Below are 14,064 nucleotides of genomic sequence, written 5' to 3'. Positions count from 1 at the left end.
TTATGCACATGGCACCACGACACCGCGGTGCGCGTACATGTACACCACGCGGGACTTATCCCGCGCTAATTGATCGTCTCGATTGTACTGCAGCTCACATGTACACGTACGTACGCATATATCATATATCTACAGTACACGTAGCTGTCACTTTCGCTCTGATTTGCTTGATGTGTCAGTTGTACTTGTAGTATCTTCGTGAACCAGAAACAAGCCCCCAATAAGAAAACTGTGTTCATCGTGAATTTTGCCATCTGGCTCAGCTGCTCAGACTCGGTACAGGGCGAGGAAAAGGTGGGTGATCGATGGAGGAAGGAATACTGTACTGACTAACGTTAATGTTTTCCTACATGTACCTCCATCATGTCCATGGTCATGATTGATTAGCAAGGAACAGACGGTCTACCACAGTACCAGTAGGCCCACATGTTTTAAACCAGTTACTTTCAATACCATGGAGAACGGTTGTTATGAATATTTGACATCACTATTAGGCCTATTAATTTTTGATTGTTTAATGATTAATGGGCGTGATCAGTGGATCTTTGCGATTATTTTTGTCAGCATTTTCTCACATTGACCTGAGTGGCATGCCACCATATGGCAAATGTCCTTGTGCACCCCGCTGTTGTATGCATGCTGTGCAAAACGTGTACGTTACATGTACATGTAGAAATACAATGAAGGTACCGGATCGATTCTAGAGGTTGGGATGATGTCACTGATTCTTGATTCTTCTCTCTGATTAGTCAATTGATGGCTATTCCATATTTCACACTCAAAACTCATAGGGGCAAAAATAGTATTGCGGTCTATAGGGAAAAATCTGAATTATTGACTAAACTCTTGACCTTTACATCAAATGTGCCTGAAATTTCACTATTTACACAGTGTATGTGCTATAACATCTCCCTCACTGTACTGAAAAGGTTTAGGTTATTTTTATCATGGTCGCAATTAGGAAAACATACATGTACTAATCCCCGTAGAAAGTTGACCCATTGAATGGACAGTTGACCCATTGCCCAGACTTCTGACCTCAAGAATGTCCCACTCAGGGTTTCCAAGTGTGAGGAGGCCCATTTCACTGATTTTAGTGATTTTAGTCACTCTTAGAATAGACAAAGAAGGAAGGAAATAAGCAAACAAACTGTTTTGAAAGAGGCCTAGATCAGTTTTAAATTGTTCAGAAAGGTAAAGAGGGACACAGCACATGATCAATTTATTTTAGAGGGGAAATTTGAAGTAAATGTACTCTAATATAAGACTACATAGAATTAATTTTAGGCCTTTTTGCAAACATTTGCTTTTGTTTTAGGCACTAGAATTTGGGCCAAATTTGTTCAACTATCCCACAGTACCCAGGTCTGACTGCAAGAATACCGGTAGCTTGATTGTAATATATTGGTAAAAGACAATCCTGAATTGGAAACAACATCTGTTGATCCAATTCCCCGTTAGTGATTCATCATAGTCATAAATCAACTGAGCCAGTTTGATATTTCAGCCTGCTTACATGTACATGTGGATTAAAGTTTTTGGGGTCATTTGGGAACAGCAGTAGTGTACATGTACACTGTATGTACTGTTATGTTGAAGCAAGCTGGGCCCTATGTTTAATATCATTGCACACTGATATGATGCACATGCACCGAAAATTGTATTGATTATATCCTCCAATGTCAACGTCAGCTGTCAAATTGCACTTGATTAACCCAAGTGTCTGTGGACAGGAGGCTGCCCAAAAAATTTGGAAGTATTTTAATGTAACCTTTTATGGCCTTTCTGAGGGGTGAAGCTACATTTTGGGTTGTTTAGTCATGCTTTTGGAAGGAAGGAAAATGAAATGGACAAACAAATGATTTACAATCGCCTTTCATTATTTAAAGGGGAGGGTGGCACATGGTCCCATTGTCACCCCCACTGGGATCCACCCCGTCTCCAAATTGTCATCTCAGTGCTGGCATTCATTATGACACAAATATAGTTGGCTTGCAATGAACAGCTCACACCTGTAAATTTGGGCATCATTTTGCGTTGGTTTTCTTACTAGAATTCTGTGAGGAAACAGCCATTTTGTGTTTGTGTCAAGTCACTTGTCAATGTGTGCCTGTGGGACAGTGGTTTTTCACTAGATCCCTAGGAGTGCTGCTGTTCTTTGAGATCACTAAGCACTGGGCTCAAACGTGTTTATTGTGAATTAGGTGGTCAGTAGTGAGTTTGTGTCATAACGAGTGACAGTCTTGAGATAAAAGTTGGGAGACCAAAACTCCCCCCCCCAAAAAAAAGAGGAAAAGCAGTGAAACAGTTCAGTTGTGTCAAGAAAATGGTTGGTCAGGTTGGACAAGTGAAGCTATACAGTACTTATGAAGAACACATGGACACTTGTGACCATTTTTAGGGAAATGGGCCATTCCATTTTTTTTTTGGCCAAGTGGTGTAGGCCAAAGAAGTGGCTGTACTCCATTAGACTGGCTCCAGTCTGGGGCTTACATCATCATTAGGTAAATCTGAAGAATGCACATCCGCGTAAAGGTTGAAGATTTGATCTTCATAGTAAGCTGTCAAGGTGTGGAGGTAATGTTTCTCCCTCATGCCTGTACTGCTGGTGTAAACCAACCAAAATGCCCTTGAGCTACGGTATTCTCCCATTGCAATCGCTTTCATCTCGGACCTCATTTCTACATCTCCATGCTTCCAACATTGCCTGACAGTTGGGATTCTTCAGTTTTCCAGTCCTACGTTTAGATGTACATGTACAACTGTAAGTTACCTGGAGCTTCTGAAGAATTTCAAAAAGGTACATTGGTTAATTTCCAGCCCCGGTATTGTCATAATATGCATGACGCTAAAAGAAAATGTCAAATTTTAACCCAAACTGTATATGATCTGTTTACATAAACCGCTTTTTATTCACAGCATAATACTACACACATGTAATCTCATGCGTTCACCTCATCCGCCGAATGTACAACACTTTGTTTCCTTGTATCCTGGACAGCCTAGTGTTGAAAGAGTCATTATTGAAATTGAACACAGTTAGTATATACACGTATGTAGGCCCTACATGTACAGGCAGATGTAAGCTTTCTAAACTTGTTATTGAAAAAATTTTCCCACTCCAACTCCCCCAGAGAACTTGTCTGAAATGAAAGTGGCATTTTTAATTTCCTGTGTGCAGCTGCCGCTTTTCACTCATGCTATGAGTGTCTTCTGTCTCCCCCTATGTGTTTATGTCACAGACATAAACTAGTCAATTAAATAACCTGTTCCTAGCTCGCAGAATTTCAGGGAAGAATTACAAGAGCTTGAATTATGCTGTAAAACATGTTTAGGCCATGTTAACATTAAACATAGTTTCTCGTCCGGGACTGCATTGTAGAAAGAGAGGAGGTGTCTCTTCCAAATTTTCTCTGTCTTGCTGGTACTTTTTGTTTCAAGGATATGACCCTGTCCAACAAGTGTTGAATGTGCATTCCTCTACATGTATATTTTCTTAGGAACAAGTTAAAAGTCAAAATATCAATTGTGTTTAAAAAAAAAGCCTACAAAAGGAAGCAGGCAGGGAAAAAAGAAATTGGGAGGAATGAAAAACGAAGTTTCCCAAACCGTCACTGACTTAAGGATGGAGTTAGCCCAATTTACATACATGTCTCTCAATAAGATACAATTATTTACGTCTATTTTCAAATTCAATAGAATATCATACAGTTACCAGTATGACAACGGCCAATGAAGGATGGGGGGTCAATAGAGTATAACATTGCATGAAAGCAATTACAGTATTGCATAAAATAGTCCTTCTTGATAATGACAGCCACTTCTAGTGTGGAGGTAGCATGCTTGTATCAAGCCGTAAATACTAACATGTTCTAGTACATGTACGTGTACATGTACTTATAATATGCTGACTGAGCACATACATGTACATGTGTAGGTATGCACGTTCATGTGTGTGTACATGGGACAACAGATTCACTGAGAAGTGCCAAACTGGAAAATTTAAAAGGAAAAGATTTCACGAATTTCACAGTAGTTGTACGTGTATCTTGTCTGCAAAACCAAACTTTAATGCATCACCGAGCACGTCTAGATCCGTTGCCCTGATCTCTAGAGGCACACTCCATATTTTGCTTAATAATGCCAAACGCCTTCGGGGACATCAAGTTTATTGATCCGTGTATGGAGCGCTTGAAATCTCACAGCTCGTCAATAATTCTGCACAATGGATTTCCATTTTATGCGAACTCGTGTTACCCTTGTGGCTATACTTTTTCGGTGCCAGCCCCCAACGGGCATGCAATTAACCCGGTTGTGAGCCAACATGAGTACAGCTTTCCCCCGTAGCATGCATGCAGATAAGGTGATCACATAACTCTGGTGACACAAATGGCCGAATTGCTTATCGTTTAATTGACACAAAATACATGTACATGTACAAACCAATGTAAATTTTGTGTGGGCTGGATATACAGGCAGAGTACATGTACTGTATGTCTAGATATTAGCATATAAATATCAACTTTTCACGGAAATATTAATTTTGATAAGATTTCATATTGTAAATTTGAACCGGTGTAAATTGCACTTTTATTTTGTGGTTAAATTAAACCCTTTTACATAATACTTCTGTTTAAACTGAAAATGTAGTAAAGTTTGGTACATGGGTATTTTTCTTTTTCCAGAGGGCACTTACAGTACATGTACATGGAATGCAGACAGCAAAAAATTAAACAGAAAAGAAGAAATAAAAAGTCTACTAAGTCCTCAGCTTTTTGCAGATCTCTTTGAAATGAGAATAAATCTATGGTTTCAGATTGCAAGGCAATACATGTATGCACATGTACATGTACTTGTTTGTGTACCGGTAGGATGGTGCCAACAGCAGCAACTTGATGATGCAATCACACTCAACACTGCATGAACCTTTGAGTGCAGGTGGAATCACACGTATTGCACACTTGGCAAGCATTGAGCCACGTGGCACTTCACACAAGCATTCACTGCACATGAACAGTACATTAATATGTACTCTAGAGGTCACTTTCAAGTCAGGTCATTGGAAGATTTGACATGGAGTAGAGCCATATAGGTTCAAGCTGGTGAAAGTGGTAAGTGAATAACCCCCCTCCCCCAAAAAAAGCTTTTCATCAGCACAAGTACAGTCAAACAGAACAGTAATTATGAAAACAAAAAAAACGATGTGGCTCCACTGCTGACAAATAATAGTTTTTTGTGTGTTTTTTAAATTTTTCATGGTAGGTGTACGAGTATAAGAATTGCCCACTTGATTAACTTTAAACCAAGGGAAAACCAAAAACTTGATTTCTCAAGTGAGTTTTATGCATACTTATATGATTGATTTTTACTTTGTAATATTCTCAGTTTTAAGCTGTAGTCATTTAAAATTTGGCTGCGACACATTTTGCACGTGACTAATTTAAATATCAATTTATGTTTAGTGGTGTCTTTCTCTTTGATGTGTATATTTACCCTTACATGTGTGTGCACTTTCACTTTGGAATGTACATGTATTCGGTTGTTTGCTTTATTTTATTTAAATTTTTGTGACAATTGAAAATTAAGATAACATATACATGTACCACTAGGCTTAAAACTTAACAAATTAAATCCCCTCCAAAAAGAAAGTGCAGGCCAGCAGTTAACCAGAGAATCCATTTTCGATTGGTCCACTTTATGTTGATATTGTTTGATATTCTACATGTACATGTAATTATTATCAGCATGTACATGTTCTTGGGTACACACTCTACTGTATCTGCGTGCATGTGCCTGTACTACAAAACACGTGTACACTGTGCAAAATATTACGAAATATTTGTAAGTTGTACAGATCTGTTTATTGATTACATGTGATCAAGTGTGAGGTATGTCAGGATTCTTCCTGATTTCAGGATTTTTTTCACACAGATTTTCCTGATTGCAGGATTTTTCGAACAATCTCTTTCAAGTTTCAAAATCTGGAAAATCCTAAGCTTTCTTCAAAGGTGTTTTTACTTATGAAAGTTAATTTAGATTACAAGAAGTTAGTATTTTGAAGGTCCGTTTAGGCAAACAATGTAAAAATCTTACACTGCTGTGTCACCCTCAAACCCACAGGTGATTATTTCGTGGATACTTTGCTTTTCTCACATCTCATCCATGTGTGATATCTTACTGTCACTTCATTCATGAAAACTTGAAGGAACATATATTTCATGTGTCTGGTTTTTATATCAAGAAGATAGATAGACATGCACCTGTCCTGTGGCACACCAGTATTTACATGAGTCCTTTCTCAGCCCAGCTCCATTCATTCCAGAGCATTCCAGAGATGACTGGAGATAACCGTGTGCTTACTACATGTACACTCCAGTTTCACCTGCTGACATAAAGCTTTTAAGTCATTGTGTGCAGTGTTCATTACCTGCCAACCTGCCAATAGATACAGAATGGATACCCATGCCTGGTCAGATTTGTCTCCAGTAATGCTTGAGCAGGTTATGATGGATGGTCAGTTGTGTGAAGTGTAGGTTTAAATCTGCATGGGGCACTTTTTTCAGGGGTCCTTGAGCTTTGGGTTAGTGCTCTAAACAGATTGTTTCTTTTCCTGAGTTCCTAGAGGCAAAGAGACCTTGAAAGGCATTGATATTATAATTACCCTGAAATGGTTCTCTAAATAAAAGAAAAACCTACATGTACTCGACAGGGTTGATACTATAAATTCAGGGTCCAAAGTTTTGTTTTTCCTGCGCAATTTGACAGGAAAGTATTGAAATCGACATTAAATTATGTTGATTTATTTGGCAAGTGATTTGCATATTTTAATACTTGATTTAATCTCTTGTAAATAACAAAATGCATTCTAAATGTACAAAATCATACGCCAGATGTGACAGGGACACAAAAAATTGGAACCCATATCTTTAGAGTGACCTCAGAAAATATTTCTCTTCATGGGCATTCACGTTCAGATAATGAGGAGTTTGCCTTTCTCTGATCTAACGTTGATAGCATGTGTGAGCAAAGGAACCTAATAGGGGTCATCCCCATGCCCTGTACTAAATAGACTGGCAAGATTGTGGTTCAGGTTTAAATCAAAAGTTGTGCAAAGAGACATGAGACTGAGTTTCACCTAAAGCAGCCTTGTTTGTTTTTTTCTTGCATGTACATGTACATGTATGTAGGCCTATAGTGCATGGTCATTATGATTTCCGGTTAATAAAATGTAGCTATTCTCTCATCATTTTTGTTTGCATAAAGGTCCCCCCCACCCCCATTAAAAAGAATTAGCATAAGGAGTTCTAGTCAGAAGGCATTTACATTTGTGTGTGTGTCTATTCAGTTATTAGATGAAGGTTTGAGTGGAGCAAATACCAGTAACAATATGCTTGCTGTACTAATAATTGGAGCTTAGGTCCCTCATCAAAAATTGTGTGTACTTTAATCATAAATTCTGCACTCCTAAAAAACCAACCTTGGTCAATATTGATATGCTCAGTACAGGTGAATTATGAAGTAGGTTTGATCTTGACATTAGTAAGCAATCAATTTCTGTTTTATGTTCATACATGTACCTGCGTCAAGAATTCGTGTGTGGTATATTGAGCCTTAGTAAGTTAGTTAAAGAAAGGCTGGCTTATTTGTAGGGTTGGAATTTTTGATTTGGTGAGTCCGTCCCTGTGCAAAAAATGTACTTGTATAGGCAGTACCTGCCTGTGAATAATTACCATATGTGCAGGTGAAAGCCTGCATTCAGTGCCATCTCCCTTGCCATTTGTTGAAGTGTTTGCCTGGAATAAGGTGAGGCCAGCCAGTACCTGTGTATTGATGAAAAGGATTGCTTTCTGTAAGCACAACTGTCATTATGAATGCCCAGGAGTTTTGGAATATTACGATCAGGATGGCTGAGGCATATTAACGTGTAGGGTGATAAATGCATGCCCACTTTTTTTTTTTTTCCCCCCACTTCTTTTACTGGTATTTTGTCTTGGATGCTGAAGTCTTATTGGTCAGGAACAATCACGCCCAGTTTATGAAAGATGGTGATAGGTGAAGGAACAAATGGAGGGGGGGGCATTTTTATGCAAGACAGTCTTGCATAAGAATTACATTTACCTCACAAAGACATAGCCACTAGTGTAGGGGGAAGGGGGGAGAAGTGTTTGGTACAGTGTGGTAAAGCTTCTCAACCTCATGTTCGTCAGGAGAGCGAGCCGACAGCTTTATTCAAGATTTCACTATGCCAATTGAATTATTTCCTGCAAAGCAAGTCTCTGTTTTTTTTTTCTTTCTGACTCAAACTAAAAACAGTTGGTGACTGCAGTGATGCAGGATAATGTACTTTTTAACCTTCGTAAAGATGCATGCCATCCTGTTGTTCCAATACTAGGTAGAATCTACCTCCATGGTTTTAAAACAGCAATCACCTTTTAAAGTGTCCTCTTTCATGCTCTTATATTAGTGCTCACCATTCTAGAGCTCCTTAAACCCAGATAAGTGGTGACAGATGTGTCAGTTACATGTACACTGAGAGCAGGCAAACTGTGTGATGGTGTAGGGTGATTACTCACTGTGTTTAGAAACCTGATGAGCAATTTTGCAATGACACCATGTGGAGACAGCATGCACTGGCCAATTAATGGTCTCCAAACATGTAGGTATCACTGTGATGTCATGAAGTGACTTGCATGGTTGAGTGCTTCCTCATTTTGCTTTTGATTCTTCCCTTTAGGTGCCACTATTATAGTAGAAAGTTGGTAAAATATTGATTTGGGACTGGAATGGTTTCCACCTTGTGTGTACCTATGTAAATGTTCAATGTTTCATTGCATATCATTTTTCACCTGTGCTTTCAGTTAGTAGTCTGTAATGGGCCCTTATGCTGTCCGTATCGGGCACAGATTGTGCCCTGATAACTTTTTTGCATGCTGTGTTATGCTCACCTGAGTTGTGTGGAAGGTTGGCATGGTGAATTGATATACATGTACATGTAATGATGTATGTCAGATTGTGTGTCTGTGCTAAATGCACTGTGCATCAGGAAAACAGTGTTCAGTGTGACAATTATCGTGAAATCAAATATTCTTGATTCGTTAGCAGTCCATAAGTGACACATTTAAATCCTGCCTAACTGCATGAAGTTCAGTTTTCAAATTTTGCGAGATCAGCAATTGTATCCCTTTAAAATAAATCGCCAAAATAAAACTTGTTTATTCATTCTCTGAAAAGTCAGTAAATGTCAGAGTGTGAGCTCCAAGATTTATTTCCACATTCTTAAGATCCAACAAACTGTTGAATCTATAATAAGATTTCCTCTTGGGGTAATACTAACATGTACTTAAGTTCTAGAACATATGTTATACAAAAGTGCTGCAAACTGCTTTCTGGCTTCAGTGACCTAAAATACAAATCACAAAATATGGAGGGCCTGATGTTCCTATCCTAGCAGAATCTTTCTCAAAGGCAAAATGACAAGTAGACTGGGAAAAACCTGACAAGTAGACAAGGTCCCTGCTACTTGCCCTTTTGCCTTTGAGAAACATTCTGCAAGGATGTACTCGAGTTGTTAAGAGTGTTTTTCAGTGTAGAGATGGCACTTAACATGTAGGTTTTCTTTTCCAAATTTAGCATTATTATACAGCACCATACGTATGTACATGTACATGTGTTCCTGAACGCATGCTTCTAGTTCTACACACTTCTCTTCAACCATATTGTAAGTGTCTGTCTACAGTAAAGCAGATTCTAACCATGTCTGAGTTTCTAAAAGCCAAGTTTTACAAACCTGGCTGAAGGATTTGCTGAGTGTTTTGTCAAGTATCCTGGTTCACGACTGCTGACGCACACACATCGAGCCTTCCTTTTTGTGTATTTGATATATGAGATTGATGCTGGCAGCTTGCCACAGTCTCCTGACAGGTCACCTGGTTATTCAACAGACTAAATGGGGGGAAAAACACTAACACCTGAAGGCTTACTATCTTGCTAAGATATATGGCACTGAACCATGAAATTGATTCAGCACTGGTTCTTTAGGTATTGGGTTGCTGGTAAATTAAGGCCTTGAAAATGTTCTTTTCCCCCTTGCAAATAAATTGTTCGATAATTTTTGCAATTTTTTAGTAGAAATGAGAGAAGAAACTTATCAAATGTTGTTAAAATAAATGTTCTTTTTGAAATGACACCTAAGAATAATTAAAAAAACTCTTTTTTTCAGATTTCAGATTTGATTGAGGCTAGGACTATGATTTTGTAGGTGTGCATCTGTTGCTGTGTTTTACCATCCAGAATGGCGCATCTGACTCGGGTTGCGTCAGCATTGAAACATCAAGTGGGTCCGCAGCTGGGAAGCCTGAGGCTTCGGTTGCTCTCCACAAGTTCCTCAGCATGGGCTAACCTGGACAAGGTGAGGGCGGTCTTGAATCAAGTTGATAATTTGTAATTAGGTTTAGTGCACGGCTATAAATACATGTAAACATTGTGACTGTTGTGATCAACTGTCAACGTTTGCTTGTCTTGAATTGGGTTTTCCATGTTTTTGTGCATTCTGTTCAACAGTTTTTGTTGTAATTTCACAAGATTTTTGAATGAACTCTTTTCATTTTTATTGAAATGTTTAATTTTCTAAAATCAGTAAACTTAAGGTCGTTCCTATGTATGACGTAGCAAGGAAAATGTCATGTACTCTACATATATTTGTTGCAATGATACTGCCCTTTTATTCAATGTACATGTCCAGTTTCCTGAAGTTCGAGATTTTTTTGTCATGGACTGAGGGAAAAACAGTCATCTCCAGAATTTCATTGAAAAAGGAGGAAAAGAAGTTTTCTTAAGTACTTAATTTGTCCCCTCCCCCCAGCCAGCACAGTTGAAGTCCTTCCTGTAGATTATAAATCTTTTCTAGTGGACTGATGCTTTCTTCCATCTTCAAAACCTTTCTAGTTTACAAATTTGATTAGGAATAAATGAAATAAATCTCAATATTTTATGAAATGAGACATTTTTTGCAAACAGTTAAAATGGTTTTGGAGATGTCTTGTAGCGATAGGTATTGTTGTCAAACATTTTCAGTCACGTTCTTAATTTTTGTACATATATTTGTAAATATTAGCCGAGGTACATGAACGGTGTTCAGTGATACTGCTGCTTTGTTGCCAACTAGTATTAAATGACACTGTTGCATTTCCAATAATTACAAATAAGAAGTAACTCAAATGGGAGAGTTACTTTTGCAAGCCTAACCATAATCGCAGCCTCTTTTACAAAAATGAACAATATACTCTGTACGTTTTTCCATGATTAAATGATTGAAAACTGTGTAAGTGTATGCACATGGAGAAGTTAGTTACTCCTACCGTAATTTGAGTTATGTATGCTATTAATTCCATTTTGAAAGTGGAATAGTTTCTTTTGAAACTGTTCTCTCCACAGCCAAGGCAAGCCTACTTGGTGCTGGATGATGGCAGTAAATTCAAGGGTTATTCCTTTGGTCATGAGACCTCTGTTACTGGGGAGATGGTCTTCAACACTGGACTTGTCGGGTAAGAAATATTATATATCACACGTGCCATACCACCGACATACGTGTAACTCTCCCACACCGTGGCTCGGCCTTTTTTAGTATGGGAATCGAGCAGCTTGGCAAGAAGTAACCTGATAAGGGCAATGTGTTAGATTCTTGATCTTTACCTGCAACCAGGATCACGTTGCATCATTCACTATTTCACCAGCCGTTTCTGTTTATAGGCCTGTCTTGGCAGTGCGCCTGTAGGGAGACAGCTCTTTGTAAAGAAATCTGGATATCACACATGTAGCTAAATAGTGCAGTACAGAGAACGAAAAAGAATACCTCATACTCATTTCTTTGACAGTTGGTGTTGACAGACATGAAAAACATGACTACATTCATGTTGTTTCTCTCTCATAGAGTGCTATCAATGTTTTAAAAACTTAATTATAAATTTATCTTTGGTGGGTTTCGTATTGCACTCGTAGTTTTTGTCGTCAATTTTTTTGCAGTTGTGGTTTAGCAGTTGAAGCAAATTTGCAAATATCCAAATTTTTTTGATTAGCTATCCAGAGTCCATGACTGACCCCAGCTACCGAGGTCAAATCTTGACCTTGACTTACCCACTTGTGGGCAACTATGGCGTGCCTGACACAAACATTGAGGATGAGAATGGGCTCAGGATTCATGCGGAATCTGAGAAAATACAGGTGAGAAAAAAAGGGGGTGGGAATTCGCATCAATCAATTTTTCAGTTTGGAAAAGATGAAAATCATAAGCTTCAATTTGATACCCAAAATAAATAGTTACTCTTGGGTTACTTTGGGAGGGGGGCACCATGCAGTGTTGTATTCGAGCCCATCACAAGTCCCTGTCAGTCCATCACAAGTCCGGGTCTGTCCATCACAAGTCCATCTGAAGTCATTCAGTCTTAAGCCAATTCACAAGCTATTCAAATGAACTGTGACCAAAGCATTTCTTTGTCATTGTTCACCCTGTTACTTATGACTGGCTTTGTGAGGGGACATGTGACTGGACTTGTGATGGACTCAATTACAACACTAGCACCATGTACAGAGTCAGTTTTGGGAGGGTCAAATGGAAGGCCATTTTCTCTATTGGAAAATCCTAAGAAATCCCCCACCAACTTGAATTTCATCATGGGTCTGATGGAGATGTCCACAGAAAATATCTGCAATATATGAAACTTGAGTGTGAAAAGTGTTAAATAATCTTGCTGCAGAATTTCCTCTCAATCAGTGTAATAATTGCATGCAGCATACAGAATTGTTAGTTCATGTTTTATAGCATTTCTCTTGTACGTCTACTGTTGTATTTTGACTAAAAAGCTGATTGTGGTTGTTGAATTGAAATGGCAAGCTCCTTGAACATCTGGTGCTTTCAGCATTTTGCATGAAAGGGCAGTCATAAAGTGTGAGTGTTCAGTCACACGCAGTTTGACATTTATTCATTCATTCGACGTCTGGTTAACAATCACCGTACATGAACATTCACAGGCATATGCTGAATGTAAAATTAATTACCAGATTAACGTTGTGTTGTGTCTAAAGAACACTGTAAATGGAAGTTTTAACGTGAGAAAAATAGACAGGACAAAGATGAATGGATTTCCTGTTTGATTTCCATCACAGATCAGCTACATGTACGTGTATAAATATTTTGTATTTAGTTACACCGTCTCTCATATGAATTAATTTAAAGCTGCTTGATTCACAAATCCATTGAAAAGGTGCATTTAATAGAATTTTTATAACAAAAAAGTTGAATACAAATAAATCAGTTTGTATCTTGACTCAAATATATTTCAAATTCATCAAGGCAATTTAATACAATATTTGTTTAATTTTCATATTTTAATTAAATAATTTTCCTGCTTGAAATGCAAAATAAACATAAAAGGGTAAATTTAATTTTTACGGTTTCCATATGATTCTGCTTTCAAACAAAACTTTACCACAGCTATATTCAGTTTATCCCGTAGACCAAAAATTGCTGAAAGAAAAGGAAATATCCTGCAGTGAATGATAGAAATCCATTTTAAAAAGTACAAGAATGTTGCAACTTTTTGGGAGTGGAAGCAAATTCGGATATGCCAGCTGCGGCAGTCTGTATTAAATTTGTAACTATGTAGAATCTCCAAGGTTCTGAAATATTTGCACTTTGTTTTTTCGGAAAACCCTCTAAAATTGTAGCTTTGATTTTCTGGTCTCAGTTTTTTTTGGAGTGTGAAATAAAGACTACAAAAATTTCTTTGTGTGTGTAAAAGGTCGACTGAAATCAGTGGGTTCTCTTTTGCATAAGCTTAAAAACAAGCAAAGATTTGGGGTACCATGCAAACTTATGGTCTGATAATATCAGGGTTGAATCTGCAGACATACATTGTCTGCATGAAGTTTACCCCATCTGCCAGTTTCCAAGCAATTACTGACATTTACTGCAAATTCGGCCACTCGCACCAACTGGAAATGCACTGTTCACATTTTAAATATGGCAGATGTGATTGGACATGGCAGAAGAGCAGATTCATGATTATG

General features: G+C 38.1%; 1 protein-coding gene across 4 annotated transcripts in view; it reads left to right on the top strand.

The window, feature by feature from the left end:
- cps1 (carbamoyl-phosphate synthase 1) overlaps positions 1–14,064 on the top strand; it is a 37,336-nt gene continuing 23,272 nt past the window's right edge. Inside the window, exons 1-5 of one of the 4 annotated variants that reach the window (XM_087133973.1) lie at positions 1–294; positions 9,631–9,718; positions 10,220–10,408; positions 11,434–11,543; positions 12,075–12,219. In XM_087133973.1, the coding sequence (XP_086990099.1) occupies positions 10,292–10,408; positions 11,434–11,543; positions 12,075–12,219 (372 nt within the window). In that variant the 5' untranslated portion in view covers positions 1–294; positions 9,631–9,718; positions 10,220–10,291. Of the gene's footprint in view, positions 295–4,846; positions 5,112–9,630; positions 9,719–10,219; positions 10,409–11,433; positions 11,544–12,074; positions 12,220–14,064 lie in introns of those variants that run through there. The other 3 variants (XM_087133974.1, XM_022253566.2, XM_022253574.2) reach the window with 3 other exon arrangements.

This window comes from Acanthaster planci, linkage group LG03 (assembly GCF_054643075.1).
Source record: "Acanthaster planci isolate LZ-2023a linkage group LG03, COTS_SCS, whole genome shotgun sequence".
NCBI classification, from domain to species: Eukaryota; Metazoa; Echinodermata; class Asteroidea; order Valvatida; family Acanthasteridae; genus Acanthaster; species Acanthaster planci.
Note: the sequence above shows the minus strand (reverse complement) of the source record. Positions and strands in the feature narration are given on the sequence as shown.